General features: G+C 36.7%; 4 protein-coding genes across 5 annotated transcripts in view; 2 read left to right on the plus strand and 2 right to left on the minus strand.

The window, feature by feature from the left end:
- Window positions 1-1,166, plus strand: part of LOC111785426 (malonyl-CoA:anthocyanidin 5-O-glucoside-6''-O-malonyltransferase-like) — a 5,125-nt gene extending 3,959 nt beyond the window's left edge. The window contains exon 2 of the mRNA XM_023665814.1: window positions 1-1,166. Within this exon, the coding sequence (XP_023521582.1) occupies window positions 1-1,166 (1,166 nt within the window).
- The window catches only part of LOC111785430 (S-norcoclaurine synthase 2-like), an 11,126-nt gene extending 5,491 nt beyond the window's left edge, over window positions 1-5,635 (plus strand). The window contains exons 2-3 of the mRNA XM_023665818.1: window positions 4,476-4,718; window positions 5,125-5,635. Of these exons, the coding sequence (XP_023521586.1) occupies window positions 4,535-4,718; window positions 5,125-5,420 (480 nt within the window). The 5' untranslated portion in view covers window positions 4,476-4,534 and the 3' untranslated portion in view covers window positions 5,421-5,635. The remainder of the gene's footprint in view (window positions 1-4,475; window positions 4,719-5,124) is intronic.
- A 482-nt stretch (window positions 5,636-6,117) lies between these two features.
- On the minus strand, window positions 6,118-10,324 carry LOC111785427 (THO complex subunit 7A-like). Of its 2 annotated transcripts, none has more exons than XM_023665815.1 (3): window positions 10,209-10,324; window positions 9,328-9,942; window positions 6,118-6,563 (listed from the first exon to the last, which is right to left on the minus strand). In XM_023665815.1, the coding sequence occupies exons 2-3, from the start codon at window positions 9,919-9,921 to the stop codon at window positions 6,432-6,434; spliced, it is 726 nt and encodes a 241-aa protein (XP_023521583.1). In that variant the 5' UTR covers window positions 9,922-9,942; window positions 10,209-10,324; the 3' UTR covers window positions 6,118-6,431. The 2 variants fall into 2 exon arrangements, with proteins under 2 accessions (XP_023521583.1, XP_023521584.1); XM_023665816.1 differs by having other exon boundaries at window positions 9,328-9,956; window positions 10,209-10,310.
- Window positions 10,325-11,478: 1,154 nt separating this feature from the next.
- Window positions 11,479-16,117, minus strand: LOC111785431 (histone acetyltransferase MCC1-like; the record flags this gene model as incomplete). The annotated part of the gene is given in 5 exon segments (XM_023665819.1): window positions 11,479-11,858; window positions 12,939-13,167; window positions 13,244-13,343; window positions 15,755-15,899; window positions 15,981-16,117. Coding segments are annotated over 5 exon segments (768 nt in total). The 3' UTR covers window positions 11,479-11,671.
- Window positions 16,118-16,372: the final 255 nt, after the last annotated feature.

Here is a 16,372-nt window from a genome sequence, read left to right on the forward strand (position 1 = left end):
CACTCTCCCATTTCCTCCCTCTCGCTGGCAACCTCGTTTGGCCTCATCACTCCCCGGAACCCCTTATTGTTTACAACCCTGGCGACTCTGTTTCCCTCACTATTGCTAAAACAGAGGCTGACTTCCACCATCTCTCTTCAAATCATGTCCGGAAGGCAAAGGAATCCCATTTCCTCGTACCCCAACTCCCAACATCCGACACCATTGCTCCAACCATGTCTCTTCAAATCACTCTATTCCCCAAAAGTGGATTCTCCATTGGCATCGTAACCAACCATGTGGTTGTTGATGGCAAAACATCCACCATGTTCTTGAAATCATGGGCTTCCATTTGTAGTACACTCAATTCTACTACTAATAATAATAATCTCCCCACCTTGCCATCTGAGTTGACACCATGTTTTGACCGAACAGCTGCAAGGGATCCAAATGGGTTGCAAAGATTATACGTTAAGTATTTTGGAATGTTCGTTCGTCAACACAAAATACTTGGACTTACCCCAAAAAGGGTCATCTCAAACGATGTGGTGTATGCCACATTTGAGCTTACACGCATTGACATAGAGAAGTTAAGGAGAAAAGTAGCAACAAATTCTACATCCACTCGTTATTTAACAACTTTTGTATTGACATTCTCCCTTATCTCGACGTGCATCGTCAAAGCGGAGCGAATTGAACAGAAAAGTAAGATTGCTTTGTTCTTCGCTATGGATATGCGGCCTCGTATGGGAGCTCTAGGGGGTCTCAATTATTTTGGTAATGGTGTGAGTACGTTGGGAGTGTTTTTGGAAGCGAAGGAATTGGAGGAAGAAAATGGGATGGCAATGGTTGCAAACAAGATTAGTGATAGAATGATGGAGATAGAGAGAAGTGTGAAGGAGAATAAAGTAGTGGAAATGGTGGAAGAGATTTTAGGTGGATGGGGGAGAGAGATGCCCATATCTAAAATGATTGGAGTGGGAGGATCGCCAAGGTTTGGAGTATATGAGATTGACTTCGGGTGGGGAAATAGTAAGAAAGTGGAGATGGCTTCGATGGACCCAAATGGGACTTTTTCTATGACGGAGAGTAGAAGTGGGAATGGAGGAGTGGAAGTTGGAATTGCTTTGCCTAATGATGTTATGAATGTTTTCTCTTCTTTGTTCTATGAGGAAGTCAAAGAATAGTGTTTCATAAATGGTTTAATCAAGCCACCAATTATGTGTTACTTTTCATGTTCTTTCATTGTCTATTTGATAGGTTAAGTTTAGATGTGGACTCTCTTTCTTTTCTCTATTGCTCTCACATGAGTTCGAGATGAACTTAGAGGTGAAATTAAGACGAGTGAAATCGTTTTTGTTAAGAATATTCCAAATAGTATCGAAAGAATAGTTTATATGAAGTTTGGAATAAGTTTTTTGATAAACTATTGATTCACTACTTATATATTTGAATGAGGGTTGGTCATGTTGATGCACCCTCTATGATATGATAACTTTACTTACTTTTTACTTTTAAAAGTGAAGACTATCTCTAGAAACTAACACGAGTGTTCTTAGCATACTTTGTCCTTACTCACCGTGCATTCTAGAAGAATTCTTAGAAAGTCACCCAATATAGAATTACTCTAAGCAAAGCACGTTTAACTATGAATTTGTTCCTATAATTGAGTCACTGAAAAGGAGAGTGCACGGTAACAACTCTACTTTTCTACTAAGATAAAGGAGCTACTACATGCATGACATAAGTGTGAAGTGTGAAATACTTCATTTAAAATAGTTCATAAATGATTTCATGGACTTAGGCCGTTTGAAGATAAAATCCTTAAAACAAAACAACTTAAATTTAATTAAATAAAGAGAAGAATAACATAATACTCTGATCTAACCTAATGGCTACAAAATAAAGAGTCGTGATGCCACCATCATATGTATAGGTGTGACTTACCTTTACCTAAAATGTAAGAGTATCAGATGGCTTGAGTATTTTTATAAAATACTCATTAAGTACCTTTACTATTTGGGTCAGAAAATGCAAATACATGCAACATGGTGGGACCAATCCTTTAAACATAGCATGGCCTTAAGCAACTTCCCAGGGGCATGGTAAGCTCGCATAACCCCTAGGTCTGGCTCATCATGGTGAGTGCTAGCTTGCTCGTCATCCATTAGGGCAACCCACAGGCCATGAAGTCGCCCGAGGTTGTGGGACGTTACCCCTTGGTACATGTCAGCTCCACTAGGTACCCACATGATCAACGACCTCCCATAGGACAGATCCTCTGTGGAGGGTAGCCACTGACTACCTGCATGATCAATGCCCTACCATAGAACAGATCCACCATGCAGGGTAATAACAATCAAAGAAAACTATAGTAGCAACAAATTCTTCCCCCAAAAACTTTCGTTACCAAAAGTTGTTTATTCTTCGTTTTCCCATGTCATCTTCGTTTTCCCAAATCGCCTCGTCGTCCCGATGGTTTTTCCATAGGGCCTTAACCAAAGGAATCACCTTATTTTGCAACTGTTTCACATCATGAGCCAGTATCCTAATAAGTTCCTCCTCGTATGATACACCCTCTCGGAGAGGGAATGACTCATGTTCTATGATGTACATAGGATTGAAAGTGTACTTTTACAGCATTGGGGCGTGGAACTCGTTATGTACGCCACATGCTTTATCCTCTCTAGGATTTTGGAGCGGCCTATGAATCTTGAACTCCACCATCCTTCTTGTAACTCCTAGGCTACAACGAGAATTAATTCTCTTCATTCTCCTGTTCAAGACGAACTTTCAAAATTTTATTAAAGAACTTAGAGGTCGAATTTGAGGATATGGTAGATGAGAATAATACTCAGAACAATTCCAAAAACCTAGAAAATTTTTAGTATGATGATCTTGATGTGTTTTCGTACCCTTTTTGTGAAGGAATTCGACTCGAATAGCGTCGGAAGGAGTTTTGATAAGCCTCCAAGAACGGTAAGAAAATTTAAACCCGAATGTTTGAGCACGATTATATTCTTTTCCGACGAAACTCCAATGATTCTGACACTATTTCCTCACACTACCGCTACGGTTCATCCTCTGGTGGTTTGTAACAACAATTCCACGACACTCCTACGTTCCCAAATCATTTCTTCCTCTCCGATGTCTCTCTCGAATTTTCGTTTCACCTCTCGATTTGCATATCAAAATGAGGGAGCGTTTGAGATGGTTGTATGAACTAGGGGTATGAGAGAGAGTTCGTTGGATGAAGGTCCCACGTAACCTAATTTAGGAAATAATCATGAATTTATAATAAAAAAAAATATTATCACTTTCATCCCGAGGTCTTTTGGGGAAGCCCAAAGCACACTCACCAGAGCTTATGCTCAAACTCAACAATTTAATATCGTTATAAAGAGTAGTGATCATTTAAGAGTCAGTTATTGATTAAAATCTCGCGAGTTTGGACTCATTTGAAAATTTATTTCCCTTTTTTCATTTATTGAATTTAATTTTTTTAAACTTTCTTTAATCGTCTTATTCTCAGAAGGTTGTTGGTTCAGACAGACTTTCAATTCTCTTTAAACTTTTCTTAATCATTTTATTCCCAAAATGGTTCTGAGTCAAATATGGTCTCAATTCTTTCATGTAACGTAACACGATAATTGTCATTACAAGGGGGTTTTTAGTAAATTTACACCAAATAGAGCAAATTTAAGTGAAAACAAAAACAAATTATTTTGGAAGGTTTTGATAAGTTGTTGTATTTGGATGAAAGTTGCCAAGAACTGCGCAACTGCCCACGATCGACCTTTTTAATAATTATTTATAGTTTCAATATAAATTGTCCCTTTTAAAAAATAGATTTTTTTATTATTATTTTTTTTATATATAATTTAGTCAAAGGTGTCAACAGCTGGCAACATGACGTGGACAATACTTAATTTCACATGTATGCATGTTCTTCCACTTCTCATCTCCTTTCTCAATCCTATCTTTTCAACAATATTACTCTTCAAACTTTTTTTTTTTCAAAAATTTTAAAATATCCTTAAATTTAAAATATATATATATATATATATTAAGAATATCTAAGAGGACGGTTAGTATGCTTTCAAAACTAACATTAATATCCTTACATTTTTTAAAAAAAAAATTTAAAGTAATATATGGTATATATATATTTTTTTTTTTTTTTTTTTTAATTAATTAACTGATTTTGCTTTATTTATTAGTTTATTAATATTTATTTTAACATGGTTTGGTAAATATTAAAATTAAAAACTTCCCATCCTAACCTAAGTCTAAGAAAATAAATGCAACTATCCTATGCATGTACCATGATTTCGAATTGCGATGTCGTCGTTAACCGTACACGGATGTCTTACCTTTACTTGAAATAGAAATAACACGTGACTTGAATATTTTAAGAAATAATAAGTGACCCCATTGTTGGGGTTAGATGCAAACCCATATAATCATAAGTGAGATCTATCATATCTGTCTATCCNGTCTCCATCTTTAAACAACAAGACCTGCATCTCTCCAAGAAGAACCAGGAAGAACAAAAATGGTGACCAAAATCAGTGACGAGACTGAGATTCCGGCGCCGGCGGCCAAAGTTTGGGCGCTTTATGGCACCATTCACTTTGCTGATTTCCTCCAACTTCACCTCCCCAATATCATCAACAACGTCGAGCTCCTTGAAGGCGATGGCGGCCAAGGAACTCTTGTCCTTGTCACTTTTGCTCCCGGTGAGTACATTACTCGTTTACTACTCGATCTTTTCGGTATCGATTCTAATAAGTTCTTATCACAGTTAAAATGACTTCTGTCGTGTTCAAAATTATTTATACTATATTCTTAACCGACCCAAATTAATTTTGATTCATATCTTAAGTTAGTTTAGATAAAATTATTTAATTGTCAAAATTATAGTTTGACCCGATTTGAATTAGATTATATTTGAGTTTTTGATAAACGAATGAATGAAAGAATCGTCCTCTTGGTCTAATTTCTTTGTTTTCATTCTTTTCAATTATAAAACAAATAGTTCGGGGGGCAAAACACCCTAATACGAGCTTAAACGAAAGAAATGTCCTAGTTTAGAGTCGAGATGTATAATTTAGTCTAACGATAAGAAATTTTGATACCGTACAGATTTAGGGGGTATGAGATACAAAGAGAAGTTCGTGAAAATAGATAACGAACAGCGTATAAAAATAGCGGAGATGGTGGAAGGAGGGTACCTGGATCTTGGGTTCACTGTTTACAGGTTTTGTTTTGAGATAATTGAGAAGGATGAAGAGAGTTGCATTGTGAAATCATCGGTGGAGTATGAGTTGAAGGAAGAAGCTGCTGCAAATGTTTCATTAGCCAGTGTTCAACCTTTGATAGCCATAGCTCAAGCTGCCAAGAGCTATTTCCTCAATGCCCAACAGCCCACGGATGCATAATATCATTCATGGATCTCACTTTGTTGTGTGTTTAATTTTCAATAATGGAGGATTCCAAACTTGTGATCAAGTTTCTTTTCGTGGATTGATCAAATAATAATCTTCATTTGTAACTGCACGGCACGGTCTTTGATAGTCATCAATGGCCGAGCTTAGAGATGTATGATTTCTGGATGTTTAGTGTGTTTGGAATAACTTTTAAAAAAATTCTCTAAGCACGAATGCGTTTGATTACTGTTTTGTTCTTTATTTTCTGTTCTTCAGAATTAGCGTGGATAATTACAATAATCATCGTGGAAAAAGTAAAATTTTTCCAACACGTGTTTGATAAATCTCAATGACTTAATAAACACAAAAACGAAAGATAAAGACTCGTTAGAAACTTTTTTAAACTCAAGGACTTCTTGCCAAGAACTAAACAGACAAACTTAAAATTCAAGAACTAATCGGGTAATTTAATCTTTCCCTACCTTTTTTCTTTCTTTACTACGAATAGTAGGAGTTGTACTCGCCATGTGAAATGATGAATGATGAAGGATGCATCTTTAGTTATAAATAGTCATCGAACTAGCATCATAATCATGTAAGAGATGTTTGAGAGTAAGTTTAGGATAGTTAATATAATATTGTTAGGTTCAAAATTACTCTCAAACATGTCTTTAATGGCTCGAAAACAATTTTGATTTCGATGATATGAAAGTCAGTGATAACAATTTCATCGAACTAAAAGTTTCACTCACATTTCCGGTACAGAGAAACATGACTCCTAAACATCCATAGGAAATGGGTTTATTCCTTTACCATGGCATGTCGTTTCACCTATAAGACCCCTCTAAGAATAAGAACAAGATTTACTTGATTCAGGAGAACATCCAGAAGATCCAACTATTTCATTTTGATTTCTTGACTTTGAGCAAGATTTCGAGATAAATAACAGCTTAGATATTGAGTTTTTTTTTAGAAAAATATGCTTACAAGTTTTACACCAGAACATCCCAGAGGGTTGCTGTCTCAGTCCACAGCCATGGCTTCCAGGCCTCCACTAGCATCGTCCACACCAATCTTGTTCTCCTCAGCTGTGATTCTCATTTCTTCCATTAAACTCTTCTGTTCATCCTCTATGGTGTTTTGCAACTCATCCACCTGCACCAATATCAGTTGAGGATCTCAAGTTTTAGGTAGAAAGTTTGTACGTAATCACAGTAAGACAACAGTTATTTAGACACAATACTACTGCTCGTATAGGATTTCAGAGAATATGGGAAAACCTCGTGCTTTACCATAATCACAAGAGAAAACAAACACACAGAATTTTTGCTTGAAAAATGTTGCAGCAGAGGACAATCTTCAAACAAACAGATTTTTTAGTTGTGACTACAATTTCTAGAGCTTTAAAAGGCCTCGCTATGTCCCATGGCCCCAATCATAAGCTCCTTCTTCCTCTAAAAGAATATTAATGAAAAAAACCTACACACAGTATATATACAAAATGTTAATTCAGATTAAAGTATATATACGTTGTCACAGCCCAAGGCCACCGCTAGCAGATATTGTCCTCTTTGGGCTTTCCTTTTTAGACTTCCCCTCAAGGTTTTTAAAACGCGTTTGCTAGGGAGAGGTTTTTACACCCTTATAAAAAATGTTTCGTTCTCCTCCCTAACTGACGAGGGATCTCACATATGTATTGGTTTAAGTAATTTCCAATAGGGAAGTTAAAAACACATACAGACATTTCCCTGGAAACTACCAACCAAGCACTACACCACAACTTACTCTATTCCCCCCAAAACAAATTATTGATAAACAACTCTTTTCCTTAAATTCAGGAGAAGCAGGGTGAATTTTGCTTTCTACTTGGTATTTTCTAGGCAGTCTCTAGTTGAATGTGAAACCCTTCGATCAAATGGCAGTGACAGAACGTTTTAACCCTACGAGGGAACAATGTAATAGATTCTTGAATGGCTAATAGTGGACCGTTAGATCTCTTACAAAGTGGCTGCAGCAATAACTCTTGAATAGATGCATTTAAAGGTATTTCATCTTGCTCAGAACCTCGTGGTAGACAAATGCTTCATGAAAATCCTCAGTTGGAAACTAAAGCATGCATGGGATAGTGGCTAGGAGAAAGAAGTGCCTTGTTGAAGATTTGATTCTAATGCAAATCAAGATAAAGCCTCCTTTTTTTTTTTCTTTTAATAAGAAACAGGTTGTATTGCCATCACCAGAAGCATTGAGATGGGATTGTTACAAAAGCATTCTATATTCGTATGACATCACCAGAAGCATGAAGTTGTACATTGCTACAAAAAATGTTGTACCTTATTTTATGAGAAACAAATACCTTCAATTCATTGGATGAGGTGAACTTACAAAGAGGGGGGAAATGCCAAAAGGATATACAAAAAACTATGCCAATATGTCAGAGAAGTAAGGTTGTAGTCCCAAATATATGGGGAGAATTTACACCAAGTGAAATCGAATGTTATTGTTGTTATGGTATAGGAAGCTTTTGTTGATAAAGACGCACAAGACCTCCTTTTCCTTNTGCCTTGTTGAAGATTTGATTCTAATGCAAATCAAGATAAAGCCTCCTTTTTTTTTTTCTTTTAATAAGAAACAGGTTGTATTGCCATCACCAGAAGCATTGAGATGGGATTGTTACAAAAGCATTCTATATTCGTATGACATCACCAGAAGCATGAAGTTGTACATTGCTACAAAAAATGTTGTACCTTATTTTATGAGAAACAAATACCTTCAATTCATTGGATGAGGTGAACTTACAAAGAGGGGGGAAATGCCAAAAGGATATACAAAAAACTATGCCAATATGTCAGAGAAGTAAGGTTGTAGTCCCAAATATATGGGGAGAATTTACACCAAGTGAAATCGAATGTTATTGTTGTTATGGTATAGGAAGCTTTTGTTGATAAAGACGCACAAGACCTCCTTTTCCTTGCTGAAAGGATGACCCATGAAGCTCATTTCTAAAAGAGTGATTGTGTCATTTGCAAAATCAGTGTAAAGATTGAAGGCCTAAAATATTTTAACCCGGAACGGCTTGGCAAAATGGTAGATTTTCACTGTGAGTCTGCTAGACAAACCCAATAGCCATAAGCACGCTGTTTAAGAAGGTCTCATAGGTAGATTTGGTCTCATTGAAAGTCCTGTGATTTCTCTACAGCCATAGATTCCAAAGCAAGGCTTTCACTATATTTATCTAAATCGTTTGTTCTTCATTCATGAAGGGATTCCTCTCCAAAAGACGGAATACTAAAAGTTACTTCTTTATCAAATCAAATTTTCCTACCATCTCAGCACCTAACAACTTCTTTTGATTGAGTTATTAATCCCTATTTATTATTAAGGGATACGGAATTCATAACATAAGGTAGGTCAAAACCCCCTTTCTTGCTTGAACTCAGCCAATCAAAAATCCTTCAATTCGAAGAAGACAATAAAAAAGACAATAATAGAAGAAATCCTACTTTCAGACATTATCTTAATGGGTAATTATATGTAATGATCCATAAATGCAGTTTAATTGGATCTACAAACGTATTAAAATCCGAGCATAGAATTCTTTCTATAAATCTTTGTACTGGAATTGACGACCAACCACTACGAATATTAGAGTAAACTAGCAAAACTCTAATAGAACCATTCTCATTCTTCCTTAAAATGAGCCAAAGATTGGGGGTTCAAGCACTGATACCATATACATCTCAATCTTCTTCGTGCAACAATCAGTCTTAAGAATCCCTGAACAATTCAAAAGTGAAAAAATGGCGGTGGGGGAGAATCCAAGGTCTAAACTAATGAATCATCAAACAAAGAGACCAAAATTTTCATTTTAAGAGTACAATTAAAGAATATAACTAAGAAAACAATGCTGAAGGAAACATACCACATGCAACAGAAGTGCAAATTGTTTCTTGCGAAGCTCCAGCATCCTTGAACTAGCTGTGTTCTCCGCATCAAGTGCCGCAATCTCTTTCTCTAACTCCAGAATAGTCTTTTGTGTCACAGACCTGGGTGGCTGTGCTGCTACAAGTTTCCTAATTGCCTCACACTCCTCCTTGTGTTGCCTCTCAATTTTGCTTTCTTCAAGCTGCTTCTTAAGATCTTCAATATCATCCTGAGCTAACAAAATTTGTCTGTTTATCTCATCCTTAAACTCATGGAAACTCTCCTTTTCCCTAATATTTGCATCCACAACTGCTTTACTCTTCAGCAAAGGAATTTCAAACGTGGATAGCTCTTGTAAGAAAGCTCTGGAAAGCTTCTCACAATCATCATGATTACTCCCATCCTTTTCAATCTCAAGAACAAAGGAAGTGAACTTCTTCTGGAGCTTCTTCAATGGAGGTTCCCCCCTTGTGGTCGTTGTACGGGTGAGAAGCCTGTGTTTTATAATAACATCATCTTCGAGTGGCCCAAAAGCATAACTTGCTGCCACTGCTTCCCCTCGGGTGGAGACTTTCCTCCCTCTCACCGACATAATCTACTTCTCACTCAGATCCTGGAACACAAATGCTGAAGCATAAGAACTTACAAATTGAAATGGAGAACCAACAGCAAGTTAGAATCGAAGAAGAAGAAGAAGGTGACTCTTTCTGATAGATTTCTAGGTCTACAGAAACAGTGTCAATGGAAGATGAAGAAAAAGCGAAATTGAACCGAAAAAGAAATCGATGGAGAGAAAATGAACAGATGATAATGAAGAGACTACCGATAATTTAAATCGCAGAGAGAGGGAGAGAGGGAGAGAGGGAGAGAGAGACGTACTTGAGATCGGAAGCCATAGCTGGTTATGCCATTGTTCTGCAACTCTAGGGCTGCCCCATTCCAATGGGGGAATCTCTAAACCCTAATTTTATCAAGATCGGGTATGGATCGTTCCAAAATATTCGGTTTCATGAGATTTACAATAGGCACATCTCACTGAATCCAATTTATGTTGCTCCCGATGGTGCTCGTTGCTCGAATTGGGTCGGGTTATGACATTTTTTAGAACTATTTATGTTGAGCCCATTCCAACTAGGTCGGGGAATCTCTAATCCCTGATTTCAACAAGATTGGGTCTGAATTGTTCTAAAATATCCGGCTTCACGAGATTTACAATGGGCACATCTCACTGAATCCAATTTATGTTGCTTCTGATGGTGCTCGTCGCTCGAATTGGGTCGGGTTATGACATTTTTTAGAACTATTTATGTTGAGCCCATTCCAATCAGGACGGTGAATCTCTAAACCCTGATTTCAACAAGATCGGGTCTGAATCGTTCCAAAATATCCGACAGATTTACAATAAACACATCTCACTCAATTCAATGAATTCAATTTATGTCGTTTCTAATGGTGCTCGTTGCTCGAATTGGGTCGGGTTATGACATTTTTTAGAACTATTTATGTTGCTTCTAATAATGTTCGTTGCTCAAATTGGATCGGGTTATGACATTTTTTAGAACTATTTTAATTTTTTTCATTTATCGAATGCAAATAACTCTTATTAAATAATGACTTCATTCGATTTAAAATTTTATTTATAATAAAAATAAATATTAATTAAAAATTATTTTTTAAGAGGGTGAAGAATAAATATATTATATATATATATATATATATATAATTGTATTTTACGTAAAAATGTATATTTTTAAAATTAATAATAAAATTGAGTCCATAAATAACTAAATACTTAAAAAATAAACCCAACCCAAATCGAGTAGGTAATCAAGTTTTTTGAACACCTGATCACTTTTTCAAATATTTATACATAATTATCCTAATTTCATTATAAAGATTAATTTCAAATATTATAAAAAGTAGTACCGTATAAAATATAAAATTGTGTTAAAATGATATGATAGAAAGCAACGTCTTTACCGATCCATCTCTCAAGACCCGATCTTACTGGTAAGTACTGCAAGATTTCGTACATTAAAAATCACGTCAATAATATAGAGAAGAAAAAAGCAGAGATGACATCAAGTCCGCATTACACACGTGCTACAATGGCAAGTTGATAAAAGAGAATCGAAAGTTAAAGAATTAGGGATGCATAAGGCTCACTTTCATATTAAACATCACCAAAGTTTATTACATTTGAGAACAGACTATCATCACATTAGTATATATATATATATATACGTTTTAAACTACAATAAATTATAAAGAGTAGAAGGAAGGAAGAGTAGGCGCGAACAGTGAGCGGTTTCCTTCTCGGTGCTTCACATCATATCATCAAATTAAACACATTCATATCCACTGCTCTCGACCACCAGATTTCTCTTGCTCTGTGCCATCGATATAAGGCTGTGAGATTCTTTACATTTGGGCCATTTTGACACCTTCCTTTTCTCATTCTTCCTCAGCCTTGAAGTTACACACTTTATACCATCCCTTAAATAACTCACCATGAAACTCACAACCTCTCTGCACGTAGTATACGAAACGAACCGATTAAAAAAAGAGCGAATGTAAGCTTGAAGGTTTAGAAGATCTCTAGCTTAGAAGTTTTGGAACCATCCGACATTTGTATTGACAAACGGAACGTTTCCAAATAAAATAAACTGAAATGTACGTTTTAGAAGTTCTAGTAACAATTAGTATTTGATTGATACTAGTTGATGGAATCAGACTGGTAATAGTGAATGAGATTCTTGGTCTTTCTAGCACTCCCTCTCTTAAATCTCTTCTTTAAGGTCCAGTTCCTAATGTAATAGATTTTCTTTCACCTGGTTCTGTCCCTTGCATCATTTCTTTCCCCTTCTATCTGTTTTCTACCCAACCACCAACATGTTCTCCATCTCTCCCGCTCTATCCTTTTTCAGTCTACTCTCTATTGTCCGGTTCCTCCTCTAAGATCCCACGTCGGCTGGTCGGCTGGAGTGAGGAACAAAGAATTCTTTGTAAAGGTGTGGAAACCTCTCCCTAGCAAATGCATTTTAAAACCTTGAGGGGAAGCCTGTAGAGGAAAAGCTCAAAGAGGACAATATCTACTAGCAGTAGGCTTGGGCCGTTACAAATGGTATCAGAACCAGACACTGGCGGTGTACCAGCGAGGACGCTGGGCCCCGAAGGGGAGTGGATTGTGTGATCCCATATCGGCTAGAGAGAGAAACAAAGCATTCTTTATAAAGGTGTGGAAAGCCCAAAGAGGACAATATCGACTAGCAGTGGGTTTGGGCTGTTACACCTCCCCTCTTACCTTACCACCCAAAAATGAGACCTATTGTCGCCAACCACCCAAAATTTACACGTTTACATGAACTTCAGATTCGTCAGACTGTAACAAGTTTGAATAAGAGTATTTCAGGTCTTTCTAGTCCAAAGTTTTGGTAAAAGATTGAGATAAGTTGTTTCCTCTACAGTTGACATGTTTCAGGTCTTTCTAAGTGTCAAAAGATTCTTGATGAGGTTAGGCAAAAGAGGACCACCACATCAAAGAGTGTCATTCTCAGCAAGCATGCAATCACATATAAGCCTTAAAGGTAGTTGATATTTGGTACTTACAATAGAGAGCATGGAGACCGACCACCATTCACGTAGTAGACGAACAGGTAAGAATCATAATGCTGGCCATTGATAAAGTAAAAGCCCGACAGTCTTCGTAGGCACTTGAATGACATTTTCTTGTAGAATTTGATAGCAGTATTATTGTATGAAATTACATGCAAATAAACTGCTCGGCAACTCGGGATGCTTGAGGCGTATTTAATTACCTTTTGAACAAGTGAACTAGCTGGCAATTCAATATTTGTAAACATGACATTAGTGTAAAAAAAACAATATCGAATATAACTCCGAGAAACTCGTACCTATCCCAAGGTTTCTGTAGCTTTCCACTACTCCAAGTGTAAGAATGTATACTAGAGTTTCATCCGTGGTTAATGAATCATGCCGAAGTAAATCAGATAACTACAAGACATTTAAGCAAGTATAAATATACCCAGTTTTCAGCATCCAAGACAGGTGATTTCAGTTGTCAAAGTAGCTAAAAGACATTGTTAAGAGATTAGTGTAAATCAATTCTACAAAGTATACACCCACCAATTACAAACTCAACTTACTGACCACATGCTTAAAGAATTCCTCAACAGGAACTCTATGTAACTTCCTAGAAAAGGAAGAAAGACCAAACTTCAAACAAACATGTCCTTTCTCCTACAGCCAGCATATGCTCAAAGTTGTGGAATCTCTCTCAAAGCCAACCAACCATGGTGTTTGTACCAATGAATTTAAAGTCCTAATCACTTGCACTTAATTACATTGTTCGGAGGAAGCAATATATCGTACAATCTCCAAAAATGAACAAAAATCTCTCTGCTGATCTTTAAATTTATATAGTTGTTTTTCTCTATCCAAAGGAGTCAAAGAATAGCACTAGTGGCTTTTTTCCAATGGACCTCCGACTAACCCCCTAAACTACCAATCCGAAAAGCCTCTAGGAACACCATGTTGATATCTATAAGAACACACCAAACAAATCCAACATGCAGTAGAAAACTGAACAGAGTGGAGAAAAATGACAACTAATGCATAAGTGTCAATTCCAATTTTCTCAAATGTCCCCAAAGGGACACTAATGGATAAGTGATCTACAGAATCTTCTTCTCTTTTGTAGTTCCAGCATACTTGAGGGGAGGAGAAGGATGTGGGTTTCCTTTCTGTAGTTTATTTTGAGCATTTTGGTAGGCTATGGACCACAAGAACTTGATTTTTTGGAATTTAACTATCCAAACAAAGATTAAGTAATGAACTTTTCTGGCTTTGCATTCACAGCGTTGAAGACAAACATTATCTAATATGGTGGAAAACATACCCGAGGGTTCTATATACCACATCAAAAGGTCCTCACGTTGACTAGGAATGTATTCCTTATTAGCTTAGTAGTTAGAGGCCAAGCACTCTCCAAACAACTAAAGGTCCAACCAAGATCATCCACCTTCCAATAGTCTGCAATTGTTCTTTCTTTGGACAAAGTAATGGTTAAGGAAAACAATGCTCGAAGGAGCCAAATGTCAAAAGTCCTACCCAAATTTTACACTAATGCCATTGCCAACTTGAAAGCAACATATTCTTGCCAGAACTCACTACATTTGACTAAAGAAAACCGAGAGCATCAAGACCCAAGAGCAGCGGTTCAGCCAATTAAGAGATCAACTGAATTGATTCAGGTCATAAATATTGATAACAATCTCCCTCCACACTTGAAGAGGAAAGCAATATTTTTTATTTTGATATCGTCAATGTTTAGTCCACCCAAACTTCTTCCTTCCACAAAGACCTCCAGATATGTCCAAAGATCTTACCAGTATGATCTAAGGTTTCACTGTTAAGAAGAGATCACGGCCTAAATGTTTCTTTCAGAGGCAGATTATAATAAAAACAACACCAATGTGACCAAACACCAAAGGTGTAATAACCCAAGCTCACCGCTAGCAGATATTGTACTCTTTGGGCTTCCCCCAAACTGTGACGCCCCTAGTTTTCCTAACCTAATAAATGACGTCAACCCATGCATGCTTAAGTCATAAATGCGGAAATTCATAATAAACATCTTTAAAGTAAGGCTATGGAAGTCAGAATGGAGCATAATAGGGCAGTTGAATGTTTTGATTTTAAATTAGTGGATGAGAGGACGCATTGGATTTCAGTCAGTTGTTGTTAGGTGTTTTTCTTAAGCTTGATTTACATTTAAAACTATGTTAAGCTGAATTTCATGTTTTGAGTTGCTTATGTAAGTCTATGGTCTTATTTTAAAGATGTTTATTACGAATTTCCGCATTTATGACTTAAGCAAGCATGGATTGATGTCACTAATTAGATTAAGAAAAGTAGGGGCGTCACAAAAGGTCTCCCTATAGGAACTAATACTTGCATAACATCAGACATGGCGGAACAGTTTCAGCTTGAAGGCAAGGTCAATGAAACAGCTATGATAACATTATCTCCCAATAAGCATGATGTATTTCAAGTGATCTTAAAACCTTTTTTGGTATCATGTTAACTCTGAAAATGGAAAAATGATATTCAAATCTATTAGCTTTACACCAAAAGGTTTATACATCCAAATGCTCAAAGGTCTTGAATTAAAACAGCTTAAACTTTCTTTCTAGTATGAAAAAGAAAATATAAGACTAACCATCAAGCATATATAAAGGTAAAACGTCGACCAACCTAGAAATTGAAGCGCTAACGCCAACCCAAGAACGATTGACTATCTAAGATACTAACAAATCCTTTACTTTGAAAAGCAAGAAAATTTCAATCCTAAAGGAATTCACTTCCTGAATCCATTCAGATACTTCAATTAAGGTAAAACCAACCTCACTTTCTTTAGCCAGAACAGTTCGTGCAGTCACAAATCCAATAAGCTCATCAGTTCTACCATCTGGTCTATTATGATCGACCGCTGCCCATGCCACAATGTCACGCCCATTAACAACATTATGAAAAAACTCCGCCTCATACCTGAGAAATATACGCACATGTTAACTTCAAAAACACATCTCAAAATCAAAATGAACCAAACCCTCAATCGGATTCACATACCGGATCGGAAACAAATTACCATGAATTTGCTCCAAAACTTCAAGGTCTGAGGGTTCAATTGGCCGATAACATATAATTGGACAGTCGATGGCTTTGGATTTTACCATTGCAAAAGATTTCAATCCCCAGCAAAGAATTTATATGCTCGCAAAACTCGACCTACAAATTCACTTTCCATTTATAAACATCAGCCTCATATGCTATGCAATTATTCCTGTGCAAATCGAGAAGGCAACCATATTCGTCAACAATTGTCCTGCCCTTTCATCGGAAGCAATAAAAAAAGTAATTTACCTGAGACGGATTGATGCAGCTCCCAGTGGTGAACAGAAACAGATTCAACATTGTGGTCAATTTGACGGCTGAACAGCCCACCTACTTCATCTGGTAGA

Source organism: Cucurbita pepo, unplaced genomic scaffold, assembly GCF_002806865.2.
Source record: "Cucurbita pepo subsp. pepo cultivar mu-cu-16 unplaced genomic scaffold, ASM280686v2 Cp4.1_scaffold000483, whole genome shotgun sequence".
Taxonomy (NCBI): Eukaryota; Viridiplantae; Streptophyta; class Magnoliopsida; order Cucurbitales; family Cucurbitaceae; genus Cucurbita; species Cucurbita pepo.

What these genes read in the sequence shown, in the direction of transcription:
- LOC111785427 (XM_023665815.1), bottom strand. Translation starts at nt 9,921, where the DNA reads ATGTCGGTGAGAGGGAGGAAAGTCTCCACCCGAGGGGAAGCAGTGGCA. An exon ending in TTGCACTTCTGTTGCATGTG is followed by an intron (nt 6,564 to 9,327) that starts GTATGTTTCCTT and finishes ATATTGGTGCAG; the next exon opens with GTGGATGAGTTGCAAAACAC.